The following is a 17682-nucleotide window of genomic DNA, read 5'->3' on the forward strand; positions in this document are numbered from 1 at the left end:
GACAAGATTTCAACACCACTGTTTATACTGAAACTTAAAAGCTCCAAAAGGACCACTTAGGCGGTTCGCTGTGAGATACCAGAATCTGATGCTCAATGAACAGATATTGAGAGGTGGCTGGATCTCTGTGTTTAAGTGAAAAACTAACAAACTCTCCCACCATCACCAGCTTTTCCTATCTTCTGCTTTATTTGGTTTTATCATACCTTAACTGCCAAGCCTGTCTGTGTTGCAGGCAGAAGCTTTTGCCTAGAAAGACGTTGAGAACAGCATACGTTAGCTATTTTCAAATATGGTAGCACATAACACAGCAGCAACATCGCACCTTGCTTGCCTAGTACAGCTGTAGCATCGCTTAATTATGCAAAGCGACTCTTTAGAAAGCAAAGCAGAACAAGGCAGTTAGCAGAGATGATGGCTATGCTTACACTAAGTATTTCCAAAGAAACTCTAATTGGACTATCAGTGGAGCAGAATCTCGTTTAATTATGGCAGAAATGAAAATGAAATCGAGCATCAAAAGGGCTTCCCGAGGCTTTTGGTGAAAAAAAATCCCACAATCTGAGCATAATGATATTCCAAACAGTATTGATCCAAGTGGTCAGTAATAGTTTGTTTATATTAGTGTACCTTCTCCAGTCAAGCTGGGTCATGGGCTACTCCAGGTTGTGAAACACATACGTGAGACCATTCTGGGCATCCAACTACTCCAGAATGGGTACATTTCTATACTGTTAAACTCTTATGGATGGTCATACCCATACTATCTGTTGGGAATGATCTCTGGTCCTTGCTAGCTGAACTGTGTACAGGAATCAGAAAGTATTGGCTAACCAAAGCTAAAATCATGGTAGGGTGCCTTCTAACAAATAAATGGTGTAGACTATCAAGTTCCACTGCTTGGTACTGTTTAATTCACTGCTAAAAATATAGTCTTTGGGGATGAAGGGACAAGGCAGTGTACTATGTCCCTGAGCAAGCGCTTTGATACATTCTTCTTTAACGATGGAACGAAATTATCATGGCCTAAGTCATCACAAGTCAACATCCCCTAAATAGACTTGTGAGAGTAGGGGTCTGGATCCCTACTGCCAGTGTAGTCACTCACTTACGCAAAACTTTGCTGTTGGTTCTACTGTTATTTTATATTCATTTTGCAGAAGCATGGGGGTAATGGGGAATCGTGACACCTCTTTTCTATTAGGAAGAACAAACAATAGTGTGTGCTTTATCATATCCCTGATCCGCCCAGAGCTGGCTGCCACAAAACTAGAAAATCTGAGTACACACATGCTCAGTAGGGACCTATTTAGAGTGCTGTAGCAAAATTGTCTGCACTGAGTGTATTCCTTCCCTTTCCAACCCCCTCCTACTGCCACCAACCAGGCTGCACATATGGCATCCCTAGAAAGCAATTGAACACGCTACAATGCTGGAGTTGCCAGGGTTGAGTGGCAATTTCTGTGCAATTGTTCTGCTCAGCATTGGGCCAGCGGAAAAAAAATAGCCTGTGATGAGGGAATTAAAGGCTAATACAGAGTACATATGCATACAGGGGCTGGATCTAAAATCATACAAGCAGTCTTAATTCTGTTCTTTGCTCACTTTTGAGTGCTTGACTTGGCGAACTTTTGAGTTCCTTTAGCAAATGCTTTTTTTAGGTGTAATTAAATATAAAGATGGCTGTGGGCCTTTTAAGAGAACACTGTGGGTTGCACTTGCCAGCACTTGCCTTAATCTATGTGCTGGATTTAGTTCTAAGTCCAAGGGAACAAATCATCAGGTTGTGTTAAGTTTCGTTATTGAGAGAGCTTTTCACACTGATCTGAACCATTCACTTAGATTTATAGTACTTGAAAGTACTGTGCTGGGTTTTGCCCATGGTCTCTGGACAGAAAAAAAATTGCTAGTGTCATTAATTGTGCTGTGTCACCCACTTTATCAGCTTTCCCAGACTGTACATTTGTATCCATTTGCCGAGCTTTTGTACACAAAAAAAAAAAAAAAAAAAGGAATTTTTCCCTCTCCAAATGAACTGTTGGAACAATCTGCTCGTTTTTCAAGTTTGTGTAAAGAAAAATTAGAAAATAAATTAAAAGATTCTTAGCCTGCTTTAAACATACCCATGCATTTGTTGTCTGAAGCAGTTAAAACAATGAGATGCTCCTGAATACATGTGCAGGTTAAATTTCTTCAGATCTCTTCAAAAAGTCACCGTGCCGATAGGATTCTGCTTTAGAGCTCAGTTTTGATGATTTGCTGATGAACGCTCTGGCCTTGATCTACAAAATGTGTAAATTCATACCGAATTTGAAGCACCCCCATCATGCTCTTGAAGTCGCTTGATTTACTCAGGCTCAGTAAAGCTCAAGTTAAACCCGTGCTTTGGATGTCAAGGGATTCAGAGACTGTTATTCTGTTAATTTTTCTTACATCAACTAGCACAGCCCAACTGGGTCTCCGGTGCTATTAGAACGTGCATGGTGACTAATAAAACTAATGCAGTTTTCAGCTGATTTTAGGATTAAATCACGAGCAGCACTCTCAAATCAGTTCCTTGTCTTTATAATAAAATCATGTTCGTGTTCAGAAGGGTAGATGAGCAGACAGCCATCTGAGAGATGAGCTCACACATCGAAGCCTACAACAATATTTAGATCTTAACCCTTAAACTGGGATACCAGAGGTAAAGTCTGATCCCACCTCTGCTGTGCTGGGGTGATAGAAGAAGACAGGTATTGTTTCTGACTTTTAAACAGCCAACTGTATTTTTTTAGACTTTAAGCAACCTATTATATTAATTTGGGAAAGCAGGTTTTTCTGACAATATCTGCTAGGGATAATAAGAAAGGACGCATGTGAAATGTTGATTTACCTATGTAAATTACACCCCTTTTAATTAAGGTCTCACCGTTTATACATGTGTAATGAAACAGCATTTGTAAAATTATACTGTCTACAACAGTCTAGCCCAGAATTTTAGTGATTGCAAAGCAAGGTAGGAGGCCCTCTGGAAGGGCTGCCTGTCCTCATTCCTCTAATTGAAGTGAGTACCCCAATGGGAAAACCATTATTTCTAATATTATATACACAAATTAAAACTCCATTTAGAGGTACAGAGGGACCATCTTATAATTGACTTTGATCTTGAAGAAATATCTCAGTAATATTTATAGTAATATGGTCTCTGCCAGAAAGGGTATCTAGAAGGGAAAATATTATTTTACTGAGAAAGGCCTGAGCATGTGTAACACCAAATTTACTAGAGCTGTGGGGGCTGAAATAAGTTTCTTCAGTGCAATAAGCTGCCTAATAGCAGCAAAGTGTTGGTGAGGTCCATCTTTCAACTCCTATTCTACTTTCACAATGGTGTAGATGGCGAAGGAAATTACAGATTGTATTTAAGCAGCCAGCTCTTTGGATAAGCCACACCACCTTTATATCTATTTTTACTATAGACTGACACTTTAAAAAATCCTCCTAAAAATACCTATAAAAATATTTAAATATGCCCATTTAAAACTGCATTTTCCCTTTCCTGCATGAAATTACAAGCATCCAGCAAGCTACTGTAGCACTGGAGGGGCCAGCGATCATCTATTAGCGGTTTGAATGGACAGGCAATCACTTGAAAGTCTTTGATCCCCAGGGGTAATTAGGAAGACATTGAATAGGAAGTGCTGACTCTTTGCATTGAACAAACATTGAGTTTAACTGCTTCATTTTATAACATGTCTTTCTAGTCACTTCCTTGAAGGTTTCAAAGAAATGTGATGCTTCAGCTGGAAGCTTTTTTTTCTTCCCTATTAAGAGCAATTGGGAACAAAATTAAAATATAAAGTGTTCTCCTAAGAAGGAACTAATACTATTTGGTAGACCATCTGCTTCTATCTTGGAAATCTTTGATACAGCTCCTCAGTCAGGAGGGGTCAAAGAATAACTGGTTGGTGTCAAAACCAAGCAAGCAAATGCATTTGCAGCCAGGATTTTAGGTGATTACCATGGTGCTTTTTTTTTTTTTTTTTTCCTGAGAGGCCGTTGCCATTCTGGTGGCAAAATTTTAAGAGGTAGGAAGCTCTTCATCCTCATCCTTTGAATTTCTCCTTTGCACATGGTGATTCTGCTTGAGGGAAGGAGGAAACCTGAATTACCTCTGAAAGATACACTTGTGGTCCTTGCATAGTTTGAGCTCTGAATGTGGAGGAATGGTCAGGCAGCAGGCAGGGTCCCAGGTAGTACTGGATGCATCCCATAGCATGTCTCTATACTGAGCTGGCTGTGAAAGCACCTGCCTCTTACTTTAGGGCATCTGAGGTCCTAAAAAAAAACCCCACAAACAAACACAACGCAGCTATCTCTCTTTTTTATCATCTCATTCCTTCATCCTGATCCCTTCACCCAGGGATGGGTGCATACGGATTCTCCAGTTCTCAGCACGAAGAACTCACAGCCCGGCCCAGCGCAGAGTGTCTTTATCCCCAGTCTGTGAAGAAGGCTTGTAAACACTTTTTTCTCATTGAAGGTGGATCACTGAGAGGTCAGGAAGGGGGCCAGATGGGGAATTTACAATAGTGAGCATTACCCTAAATGTCCCTCCTTGTGCCTTTTTTTATTTTTCTAAACTATTGTCTTGTGTCAAATAAATCAACAGGCCAGGAAGCAGAGCCATGGGACCTCCCAGCCACAAGCTGCGAGTCTTCACTTAAACAACATGTAATCAAGCTGTCTTTTGGGCTCCGTTCCTTTGTGACCTATTAATTTTACACTTCTAACTGCACGGCAGCCCCGATCCAGCTGGGTTGTGGAGAGCGCTGTGTGCAGGATTCTCTGTTCCCACACGGCTGCAGTCCCGTCCTGGTGTGCAAGCTCACATTCCTTCGGGCAGAAGATGATTTCTGAAGTCAGGTTTTCCATTCCTTGAGTAAGAGCTTTAAGCCATGGAAGGAAAACATTTACACACAGGAAAGAATTTCAGAAGCTGGAAACAAAAAGGCCATGCAAGAATTGGCCTTGCAGGAATCCTTCTCCTTGCCCCACAGTGGGTGGCTCAGTGACCCAGGTACATATGTGTAAATTGTGTAAATATATAATATTAAGAACCATTGGGATCTTTAGTCAGGATCCTAGATTTGAATTCCAGACCTGAGAATCTGTTAGGTACTTGGGTATTAAATAACTGCAATACTCAAAGTGTCCCGTGCCCTTAGGTGAACAACAGCTTGGACCTGTCTGGTCCAGGACCTTACAAATAGGAGGAGCGGGTGCAATATACTGCATCCAGCCTTGCTGCTTTTACCTTCTTCTGACACCAGTAGGGCCATAGAAACACTTCGATCCTCGACTCTTGCTGTGTTGGTGTGTTCTGCCATGCTGGGACTCAGAAGCCTTGCTCACCACTGAAATGGAACAAGAGAAAAACAAACCAGTTTATTTCATTTTTTAATGTTTGTTTTACTGTTTCTATTCTCCTTAATCTTGCGTGCCTCTTCCTTGATTTATTGAAGATTGACAAACCAGTGATTATTTCATGCTGAAAGGCTCCTTTTCATAACACTGGATGTCACCAAAATATGATTAATTCTGCAACAGTCAATTCTCCCACTTCTACAGAAATCATATAATTTCAGTGTAGAGAGAGACAGTTATCCAGATAATTACAGTCAAGTTTATTCTGGAGACAGGAGTGAAAGCAATACATTTACATTAGCCCTGAGTAATTCAGTGGTGGAATTCGGCATTTTTTCAATTAGGAGAAAAAGCAAACTTCAGGTCTTGTTTTGGAGAGTGTGTTATTATAAGTCTGATTGTTGAACCTGAAGGTTACAGAGGAATATGTAACCACCACGTATCTTACGCTTGATTCCACAAAAAGAGGGGAGAGCAAAGAAGCAAGCTGTATAAATGTCTCAACCGCTGCCTGAGCTCCAGCTGATTTTCCTATTCCAGGTCCCTTTTACTTTTTTTCTTAGCTTTCCTTTGCTCTTTCCTAACCTCTTTCTTTTTCTCAATTTCTCTCACTCTGTATTTTTCTCACCTTCCTCCCCTTCTTTTCTCATTTTTATTCATGTTCGTTATGGCATCAGTGCCTCTCAGCTGTTTCTTCTCACACCCTCTTTTCCCATTCTCTCCTTTGCCCCGTGCCACACTGGGGGGCTTTGGAAAACTGTCCTCCCTACCAGGAGTGGTCCTTTGGCTTGTGTCGGCTTTGGCTTTGCTGTCACCAGTGCAGTGTGGTGCTCGTAGAAACCAGTGGAGCAGCGGAGCCAAACTCTTCTCCAGCTGGAGCCCCATGCCGGTACAGCTGAGCTGAGGAGGGCGGCGTGGCTGTGCAGAGAAGCCTGGCTTTCCCAAAGCTTGTGTGCTCCCCTGTGTTATTTATGCAAAATACTGACATCCTTAGGTAAACACGGATTGAAAATATGGAGCATTCTTAGTGCAAAGAGACTGATGAGGTTTTTCAAATGAGAAGCCTGAAAGACTTTCTGTCTTGCCTGCATGCCGTTTACTCTCTGTGCTTGCTGTGAACCTGGGCTGTGCACCATGCTCGTGGCGGTGATGATTAACTTGCTGGTTTTGTTGAGCTTCCATTCTGAGAAACTCTTTTTTAGATTGTTCAGGGCAAGATCAGTTGTTACCTGTAAAACAGTTGTTATTTTATTCATTCCTTAGCTTCTCTAGGACCTTCACCCGGCTGAGGAACCGCCAGGCCAGCAGCAGTCCCTGCAGGACTGAGCTCTGAGAGGACAGGCAGAAGGCAGCAGCAGAGCCTGTGAGCCGCTGTGAGAACGCATTTTACAAACACTATCAAAGCAGCTGGTGGCTTTAGCTGTAGCCTTAATTTCAAACGTCGTAATTGATTGGTTTGGTTATTTATTACACTTAGCTCGCTGCTTTGGGCAAAGCAACAAGCTAATAAAGGGCCAGCAGTGTGTTTTTCAATTTTTTGCTGACTGGTGTTGTTTCTGGGGGTCTTGTATGCTTCAGTAAGCATGTCTTGTCTTTTCTTGTCCCTGTGATCTATCACAATCATCTGCCTCTCTCTGCTAACTCCTTTGCTCCATCAACCTGTCCCAAGAAATGTCCATTTTGTGACCATGTGAATTATTATCTTTCTTTGTCCTTTTTCATCCTAAATGCTGTACTTGTTTCTTTGTTCTCTACTCCGCTGAGTAAGTTGTTTTGACTTTAGTGTTTTGCTGTGTCATAAGGAAGTGGCAATAATACAAAGATACCCAAAAGCCTGGGTCTCTTCAAAACAAACTTGGAAACAATGTCCCTCTTTATTTGGCTTAACAGCATCAGCTAATGTTGCTTATGGCCTCCGCAAACAGCTGTGGAGTAGGAATAATGCAATAGAGGAAGAGGTAATGTGTTAAAACCTAAAGAATCACGATGCTGAATACTTGGTTCCACCAATATGAACTTTGATTTATTTGGGTGGTTAAATAGCTCAGCTGATGCTAAACTGTTTGTAAATTTGCTTTGCTAAAGTGAATTGGAGCCCGGCAAATGAATAGCCACATCATACTGCCGTGGTTGAAATGCTGAACTCAGCAAAGAAATCAAACTCTGAAAGGGCTTGAGTTTGGCTTCCTTCTTTTCCCCGCCAAGAAGGTGGCCAGCGATGACTTAGGCCTGAGGATAAGGTGGTTTATTCTGCCACAGAAAATTCTTATTACTCACTCTGCAAGTTTCAGGGCACTTTTTTTGCTAGCACTTAGCTACAGTTAAAAGGTTGTGCAAGTCGAAAATTTTATGTCAAAACATGAACATAATGGGCCAGATGCCCCAGTGCCTTTATATCATCGAAGTTGCTGGTGCTGAAACAGCCCAGAGAGGACACATGCAGGGTTTCCCCTAAGTATTGTTTCTATTCCAGGAGAAGGCGGACAAAAGGGTTTTATTAGCCATGGGAAATATAACCAAAGCTTCTGTGAAGAGCATGTCATGAGGCTTCCTAGGCAGTGAAAGCTACATGGTATTTTACAAAAGGGTACACTTTAATGATTGTTAATTGCAGCCTGCTCTTTTAATGCATGGGGAGCCTTCAATATCTGAATATCTACTGAGCATCATGTTGGGGAGGAAGAGGGAGAAGGACATGGGGGATTTTAGGAGGACATTTGCTCTTTGTGAGCTACATCTGACATCTAGCTGAGCAGAGAAAAAAAAAAAAAAAAAGCCAAAGAAAATGTCAACAGTGTGTTCAATTGACCTGGAGACTGAGAACATCAGGAATTTCAAACTATTTTTACAGCTTCACTTTGCTTTTAGGAACATTAACACTTCAAAGTATATGGTTGTGCGTCTCATCTGCAATTCCAGGGCTTTTTTCTAACTGTGGTCTTTTTTTTTTTTTTTTCCCACAAGAACTTTGCATCAATTTAGCACAGAACAAGGCTGATTTGTGCTTCTCCTAAAACCTTTAAACAGCTCTGTGCACCAACAGTTTTACACATCCCTCTGAGATTTAGAGACCCAAAACATCCACTGCTGTTACTACTTCACTTTTTAGCATGAGTATGGCAGTTAGGGGGGGCAAGGCTGAAGGCTTCCACCAGCTTACCAATCAGACACTGTTGGTATTTGGAAGGCAGTAATGATAAACACTTAATCAGGTGACTTCCTAATAACATACCTGCTACCAGAGTGTGTTTCCAAAGTAAATCAGACTCTTTGTTTCAGGAAGGCTTTTGTGGTTATTACCTACTGGCAGCAGAAATTGCATGATGTCTGTTTGCCTTATGGGTGGCAATATTTATAGGCTTTTATTTTGTGCTTAGAAACATCAGATCAGAGACCCTGAATAGAGCACTAGTTCCAAGCTTTTGCACTCCATTTTCTGAATTCTTTTTAAGCCACTTAGTAGTCAAAATGTTTTTCAAATAATTCTCCGTGTTTCTCAGATTTTTGCACTTCTGTATGCATGGTGTGCATACATCTCATTCTCATGGGTCATCATTGGAGACCTTCTTACAGCCTTCTACTACCTGAAGGGGCCTACAAGACAGCTGGAGAGGGACTTTCTTAGCAGGGCTTGTAGTGACAGGACAAGGGATAATGGCTTTAAACTGAAAGCAGATAGATCTAGACTGGATATAAGGAAAATATTTGTTACTATGAGGGTGGTGAGACACTGGCACGGGTTGCCCAGAGAAGTTGTGGATGCCCCATCCCTGGAAGTGTTCAAAGTCAGGTTGGACAGAGCTCTGACCAACCTGATCCGGTGCAAGATGTCCCTGCCCATGGCAAGGGGGTTGGACTAGATGATATTTAAATGTCCCTTCCAACCCAAACCATTCTGTGATTCTTTGATTCTATGATCTGTGTGATGATGGGATCGAGGTACTCAAGAAGCTTTTTACTTTAGGCAAAATCTATTAACTAAAGACAAAAGTTAACATATTAATGCAGGTCTTTTATCTCTGTGTGATTACACAGACAGTATCTATGTTACAGATAATTCTGTCATATTCTCTATGTTGGGACATTGTAAGACACTTTGTAAACATTTAGGAATGAATGGTGACATGGAAAGGTTGATTCACGTGCTCAAGGGGATGGATAACGTGCAGAAAAGCCGTAACACTTCCAGGCTACCAGTTCTGTCCTTAGATTGAAGCAAGATTTTCCCCTCATTAGACATTTCCTCTCAGGTGTTTTTAAATGCATTTCGCATGCCCAGAAAAAGTGTTCATAGCTTTCCCACTACACCTGAAACAATGCTGACATCTTCGCTTTTATTTTCTTGCTGTAAATAACCATCTGCAAGCAACAAATTCCCACAAAGGAGAGGAGGGGAAACAATGTCCTTCTGGAGAAACAGTGGCCTCTCAATGTCTTCTTAGGAATTAATGTGGCACTTAGACTGATATCCAAAGGACAGAGCAGTTCAACTGATCCGGTGAAAAAAACCCCACTGGCTCAATTCCAGCCTGAAACTGTGATGCCCAGTATAAGCTCATGCAAGTCATTGTAATATGAAGACATCTGGAAGATGGAGTTGGGATTAAGCACTTAGGGCCAGCAAAGGCATCCAGACTGCATGCTGTCTAGGATTGCCTGAGTTTGGAGGTGTGAATAGCTCAGTTTTCATTCTGCTTTGAACTACAAACATCCGTGTGGTTAAACATGGGAACTTCCACATGCTCAGAGCACCTAAGCCCCTGAGCTCTGTAACGGCTCAGTGGCACCTGGGTAACTCTCCAGTCTATGGAGAGGTCCAGCCTGGATGGCATTCTCAGGCATCAGCCAGTACTGAGCTTAGCATAAAAACCACTGACAGAGGGGTGCATGAAATGCCTGTTAGGACTTGTGAACTCCTTGCACCCAGGGAGGTTTAGATTGGACATTAGGAAAAATTTCTTCACAGAAAGAGTTGTCAAGCACTGGAAGGGGCTGCCCAGGGAAGGGGTTGAGTCCCCATCCCTGGAGGGTTTTAAAAGCTGGTCAGACAAGGTGCTTAGGGCCAGGGTTTAGTGGTGGGATGGCAGGGTTAGGGGAACGGTTGGACTTGATGATCTTAAAGGGCTTTTCCAACCTAAATGATTCTATCATTCTATGAACCTCTGAGCATAGAGTAAGGTAAGTGAATTAACACACAATCACGTTTTAATGTCTAAACAAGTGATCTCAGTCAGTCCTTTAATCTGCTGTAGTTCTCTCTTTCCTTTCTGCCAAGCAGAAATAACAGATTCCTGCCTGATGAGGCTTTATGAGGTTAATAGCTATGAAGTACCCAGCCACTCTGATGATGAGGGCCATATAAACACAAAGATATTATGCAAACATAGCAATGCCAAATGCTCGATGCAAATTCCTTGCTCCTAGTCTGATTTCCTCTCTTCCCTTGCACAGTTTTGCTGCCAAGTAAATATACTCCTTTCAGATGAAAATACTGGTCACTCTGTCTAAAGCATCCTGGTTGAATTGCCAGTTGTATTGGTAGCATTCCTTCTTTGTATGTGTACCCATATAAAAATGTTAAAGTTCTGAACCAGTGTGCAGGAGTCCTTCCTCGCTATGCTTCCTTGCTGTTTGGGAGTTCCAGGAGAATATTTTCTTTCTTAATGGTTAAGACTTCATTAACAAACCCAGTACCCGCTTAAATGGTAAGAGTTTTGCTCTCATTGTGTTTTGTGATGTTGTAGTAGTGCAAAGGCAAGCTTATTCTTGTTAGCAAATGATAGATGACTTAATTGAAGTGGAAAAAAATCACTGTTTTTGCTAAAATGCCTAAACAGGCTGGGTTTGGAGAACCACTCAGTTTACTTTTCAATCCTGTTGAAAAGCTTGTTCCTGATGTACAGGTTTAAATAAACTAACCACTTGTCCCTGACTTATCTTTGTGAATAAAATGAGAACTATAGGCAATGGAAATGCTCTATTTCTTTACTGGTTTTGACTCTGTTTATGTTAAATGGCTGTGATGCTAGTGCCATTGCAAGGTCATGCAGAGAGAAAATTAGAAGGGCTAAAGCCCAACTAGAACTTAAATTGGCCAATTCTGTGAAAGATAATAAAAAATGTTTCTATAAATATATTAACAACAAAAGGAGCCCCAAGGAGAATCTCCATCCTTTACTGGATGCAGGGGGAACCATAGTGACAAAGGATGAGGATAAGGCTGAGGTACTGAATGCCTTCTTTGCCTCAGCCTTTAATAGAAAGGTCAGCTGATCTCCGGGCACGCAACCCCCTGAACTGGAAGCCAGGGATGGGGAGCAGAACAAAGCTTCCATGATCCAAGAGGAAATGGTTAGTGACCTGCTTGGCCAGTTAGACATACATAAGTCCATGGGGCCGAACAGGGTACACACCAGGGTACTGAGGGAGCTGGCAGAGGTGCTCACCAAAACCCTTTCCATCATCTGTCAGCAGTCCTGGATGACTGGGAAAGTTCCACTTGATTGTGATGCCCATTTACAAGAAGGGCTGGAGGGAGGATCTGGGGAACTATAGGCCTGTCAGTCTGACCTTCATGCTGGGGAAGGTCATGGAGCAGATATCTTGAGTGCATCACACAGCATGCTCAGGAGAACCAGAAGATCAAGGTCAGTCAACATGGGTTTATGAAAGGCAGATCCTGCTTGACCAACCTGATCTCCTTCTATGACAAGGTGACCCACTTAGTGGATGAGGGAAAGACTCTGGATGCAGTATATGTGGACTTTACTAAAGCCCTCGACACCATTTCCCACAGCATTCTGCTTGAGAAACTTGCTGTGCATGGCCTGGACAGGCATACTCTTTGGTAGGTAAAAAACTGGCTGGGTGGCTGGGCCCAAAGTGTGGTGGTGAATGGAGTTAAATCCAGTCAGTGGCTGGTCACAAGTGGTGTCCCCCAAGGCTCACTGCTGGGGCCAGTTCTGTTTAGTATCTTTATCATTGACCTGGACGAGGGGATTGAGTGCACCCTCAGCAAGTTTGCAGATGACACTAAGCTGGGTGTTGATCTGCTTGAGGGTAAGAAGGAACTACAGAGGGACCTGGCCAGGCTGGATCGATGGGCCGAGGCCAACTGTATGAGGTTCAACAAGGCCAAGTGCTGGGTCCTGCACTTGGGTCACAACAACCCCACGCAACGCTACAGGCATGGGAGGGTTCATCTGAAAAGTTCTTTTGCTCCATTAATAACAGACTTCTTCAGGTTTGTGTCAGTTTAGTCCCAGAGTAACTCCCCTGTATTCAGCATTTGTGAGGCTGCCCCTTGAATGCTGGGGTCAGGGTTCGGCACCTCACTCCTAGAAGGACCCGGAGGGGCTGGAGTGTGTCCAGAGAAGGGCAGCAGAGCTGGGGAGGGGTCTGGAGCCCCAGGCTGCTGGGGAGCGGCTGGGGGAGCTGGGGGTGTTCAGCCTGGAGCAGAGGAGGCTGAGGGGAGGGAGACCTTGTTGGTCTCTTCTCCCAAGTAACAAGCGATAGGTTGAAAGAAAATGGCCTCAAGTTGCATCAGGGGAAGTTTAGATTGGACACTAGGAAAACTTTCTTCGTTGAAAGGGTTGTCAAGCATTGGAAGGGGCTGCCCGGGGAAGTGGTCAAGTCCCCATCCCTGGAAGGATTTAAAAGCTGGGCAGACGAAGTGCTTAGGGACATAGTTCAGTAGTGGACAGGTATGGTGGGACTTGATGATCTTAAAGGTCTTTTCCAACCAAACAATTCTATGATTGTACAGTTTCTTGGAGAAATTACAGGGTAAAATATCAAGGTGTTTCCTTAAAAAAGAAATGTCATTCCAAGTGCAGCAAATATCAGATCATTTAGGTGCACAGAGCCTGAAGCTAAACTGGATACTGATTGAGTATGAAATGTTTATGTTGGGGATGGAAGAACTGGTATGGAAATCCACAATTCTTTTTGCTTTATATTTTCAAGGGGCAAGTCTTAGTTGTATAAGCATATGATTTTCCATACTCCTCATACATGCGTTTGCTTTTTAAGTATTCTGTCTTGTTCCTTAACTTCACTTGTCTCTATGTAATGCCTTGAAGTAGATTCATGTGTGAACTAGATGACTTTACATGGCCCAGAAACCTACAGAGAGCTATGCCTTGATATCACACAAATCTAAATGGTGCTGCTTGTTTTCAAATCTTGAGGATGTATCTTTGATCTGACTAGGAGAAGCTGAGCTGTACTGAGGAGTGCTCAGTCATAGTTGCTCACGTTCCTGGTGCTGAGCACAAAGGGATGTGTGCAAGATGGATCTTAAATTGCCTTAGTTTTCACTTGGTCTTATTCAGGAAAAACTGTCAGAGATATCTATAAGAGCTTCTGTGTATAATTGGTGGATAAAAAAAAAGAACATCTATAATATGCTATGAATACCAGAAAACAAACCAGAATGCAGTTTCCTGGGATGTGTGTGTTGATAAGTAATACTCCTTGTTCTCCGTGTTCACCGCATTGTCACCCCAGCCTTGGGAGCTTTCTGAAATTCTGTGCCTGGTTATACTCTCATGCAGGCCATGAGCCAATGGTTCTACTTGAAGAAGCAGAATGGATTGGTACAGGTGATCTGAAATGGGTTTAAGTGGGTGGAAAGACCTAGGGAGTTGGTATGGTAGAAGCAGCAGGGGCTGTCTAATTACATTAATCCTGTTCTTGTCCTAAAGCAATGACCACTAATAAGGCAGTGGAGAGAGGGTTTAGAAAGTACCCGTGTAGTTATGAAAATCTCCCAAACAGAAAAAGATGACTTTTCTCATTGCTCACCACAGCCATGCACCTGTTTGGCCTAAACTGGCACCTGCAGCCGATGGAAGGGCAGATGTATGAAATCACGGAAGACACAGCCAGCAGTTGGCCAGTGCCAACGGACGTCTCCTTATATCCTTCGGGGGGCACAGGGTTAGAGTTACCTGACAGGAAAGGCAAAGGAACCAGTGAAGGTATGGTTGGTGTGTGTCCATGTTGTGAGTCTTCTGTCTGCCTCTGAACTCCAGCCATCCAATCTCATGTTCCATTACCCTCGATGCTGCCATCATCAGGTGCTTTTTCCAGTCTTTCACGTCTAGAACTAGTAGTCGTCGGTCTTTCCATATGTTTCTAAGTTTCATACCCTTCTGATGTCCACTAATGTGATAAAACTGTGTGCAACCCTCACCACACATCTAAGGCATTCTCAAGGTGGAGCCATCCATACCGTATCTCACAGGCTACAGAAGGCCATCATGAAAACCCTGCCTCGAGTGGCTGTTTTCATGGGAGAAAAAATCATGTCTTGAAAATGATATGATTCCTGGAGCTTTGGATCAACTTTTCTCTACAGCAGTCCAAAAATGTTTGGGTTTTCCTACTTTGTTGCCACCTAGTACCAAATGTTTTGAGGACCAAAATATTTTCTAAGAGCTATTACACTGTGAGTTTTGGCACTCCAGAATTGGACATCTCTTTGCAAAAGTAGCCAGATGAAAGGCCTAGTCTCCACAAAGTATCGCAATGTCGACAGCTTGCAATTTTAAGTGAAATTAGAAGCAATTGATGGGTCGTCAATTCAGCAGTGCATTATCCAGCAGTTTTACATCTTGCTGTGCTTTGCATAGAGGCAGCACTGCCAAAATTACCTGTAAGCTCTGCAAAGGAGAGGGTTTTATCCTTCACAAGACTTAGCTGGAGAAAAGAGAACTTCACATTTTCAGAAAGCTGTTTTGTTTGTGGGTCAAGCTGCTTTATAGGAGATTAACAAATTCCAGTAAAATCAAAGTCATTGGCTATTTTTGGTAGTTATTTGGGGGGAGGAAGAGATAAGTATGCTACTGTTCTGGCAACTCACTGAACTCAAAAGTTTCCACAGAGTTCCCCAGACTTTGGCTGAGAGCTTATGTTTACATGTTTAATTTAAATTAATTGTAGCGTTGTTTTTTCTTTAAGAGCTTATCTGTCTTTATTAGTCCAAATAAAGGCCATAATTATGCGTGTTCCTTAAAACAATGCATTTACTAGCAACTGATGGCTGACATCAAGTTGCTACAAGGAAAAATCAGCTAAGCGGGTTATTCTCAGCAAACCTTACTAGATGGTACAGCAAGCTGCAGACATATTCCCCCACTCTAACTTGCCGTATGTTTTGGTTTTGAAACATCTAGTTTTGATCTGTCCATTTCCTTTTAAAAGTCAAAATGAAAATAAATGGATGAATCCAAAGCTGCCATCCAAATCAAAGACCTCCACTTGATTTCTTTTTCAGCCGTGCTTACGGTGACATCAGCAGAAGCTTGAATTGCTGCCAAAAAGCTCTGCTAAAAGAGAAATCTGGGAAATACCCTAGTTATGTCATTAGAAGACCCCTCAAGTTAGTGATTCATATATATCTTAGGGCATCCGTAGGGATCTTAGGGAAACTGAGGAGAATATCTTGCCCTGCCTAAAAACCACATCAGGACATCTTTGTTGCAGGAGTAACACTGCCTGGCCATGAAATGCATCTCTTTCCCCATCGGGTGACTGTGCAACTAATTCTGGACCAACAACGTTGCGTGGCTGCTATTCTAAACCGGAATATATGTGATTGAAATTTATTAAAAAATGGATTGAAATATATTTGAAGGTCTTCTCGATCACAAAGAAATAGTCAGGAATGGGTTAGAATACCCTTACGGCTGATCTGAATGCATCATTACCCATGTCTTGCCAATTCTCAGTAATAGTCATCCCTTCTCATCTGTGGCTGTGCTCCAGCACAACATTTACCTCTGTTTAAGGCCATCCCTGTGTAGCAAAGCACTTAATCCCATGCTTACCTTTAAGCATGTAGTTAATGGCGATTGAAGCCAGAGAAATGCATGTTCTTAAGTGTTTTGATGAGTCAGGGTACCTTGCTGTCAAAAATACGAGAAGATTCAGCAAGGCCTGAAATGAAATAGTTCATTTTGATATCCAAATAAATTAGGAGTAGTTGCTACGGCAACTAAAAAGTTCAAGGTAATGTGTGGAAAGAGCAAAGTAATTGACAGCCCAATTAAGAATTCAGACATGAAGTTAATTTTAAGGAGTCAGATATTCTGATTAAAACCTAATTTCTGATTAGAAGCTGAAATGGCTTTCTTGTTGTATTTTCTTTGTGAATTATCCAGTCCATAGGCCCTGATCCTACTGTAGCTTAAAAAATGATGAAATATGGATGGATTGCAGGGGCTGACTTCAGGCTGGCCAGGAGAGCCTTTCTTTGGGCTTCTGTACTGGGATAAATGTCCACTGCTGCCAAGATGATAGAGCAGCTCCTAGGATATCAACTTCTCAGACATACAACTGTCCACCAAGAGGAGACATAAACTTCGTAATTGCGTGTACAAACAATTATTTCTGTGAAATTGTCTTTTGCAATCACAGACGCAGTTTTGCTCGCATGGGCAAGCGCTGCTCTCTGCACAGGCAGAATACATACTGTGCTCATTTTCTCCAGGCTCTCTCTTGCGTAGCAACATCTTATCATATTAAATTCCCACCTTTCCTGATTCGCTCCCATGTACAGTCTTTACTAATGTGGGGTGCACATCAAATACTTTAGGTTTTCATCTGAATTTCTAAGGATCTATAAAAGAAGTTAGTAGTAATCAGAAAAATGCATCCTTCGTTTGAGCCAAAACATGTGATGTCTTTAGCTCTTTTTTAATAGAATCCTGAATCTTTTCATCTTACAATAATGGAAAAAGAAACTTTGCATGAAGACATGGGAACTGTTTCCTTTAATCCTGACAGTGTGAAAAGTAGTTTTTAGGATGCCAAATAAATATTAACAACCCAATTGATAAAATAATCCCCTTCAGAATCAAGCTAGTTGATTTTCATTGTAGAATTGTATTCTATCAGCACAAAATGATTTGGAAAGAATGTCCATTTACCTAAGCTGCTTTTGATTATCTCTATAATATATACTTTGACTAAAAAAGGATAAAAAGTCAGGAGATTTTCCCCCTGTATTTATTTGAATGCGATGAACAAAGATAAATGACGACCTTATAAAATTACCAGTAGCTTTTTTTCTATGAACACGTATACACTCTGTGTTCTAGAACGTGCTGGTATGCATAAAACTTTTGCCATGAGATAGCACAGAAAGGAAATATTCCATCAAGTCCGACTCCAACAGTGTACTTAAGCAGTTACTAACTTTAAATTGGGGGTTAGTCTTATTCGGACTGAAAATTCTGCTAAAAAGTTTTACATAAGTAAAAAAAAAAAAAA

The 17682-nt window shown here is 41.9% G+C and overlaps 1 protein-coding gene across 1 annotated transcript in view; it reads left to right on the forward strand.

Moving 5' to 3' along the window:
• The window catches only part of TENM4 (teneurin transmembrane protein 4), a 357308-nt gene that overhangs the window by 152324 nt on the left and 187302 nt on the right, over positions 1–17682 (forward strand). Inside the window, exon 6 of the mRNA XM_009637125.2 lies at positions 14217–14387. Coding sequence (XP_009635420.1) covers positions 14217–14387 — 171 coding nt within the window. The remainder of the gene's footprint in view (positions 1–14216; positions 14388–17682) is intronic.

Source organism: Egretta garzetta, unplaced genomic scaffold, assembly GCF_000687185.1.
Source record: "Egretta garzetta isolate BGI_Z169 unplaced genomic scaffold, ASM68718v1 scaffold323, whole genome shotgun sequence".
In the NCBI taxonomy this organism is placed as follows: Eukaryota; Metazoa; Chordata; class Aves; order Pelecaniformes; family Ardeidae; genus Egretta; species Egretta garzetta.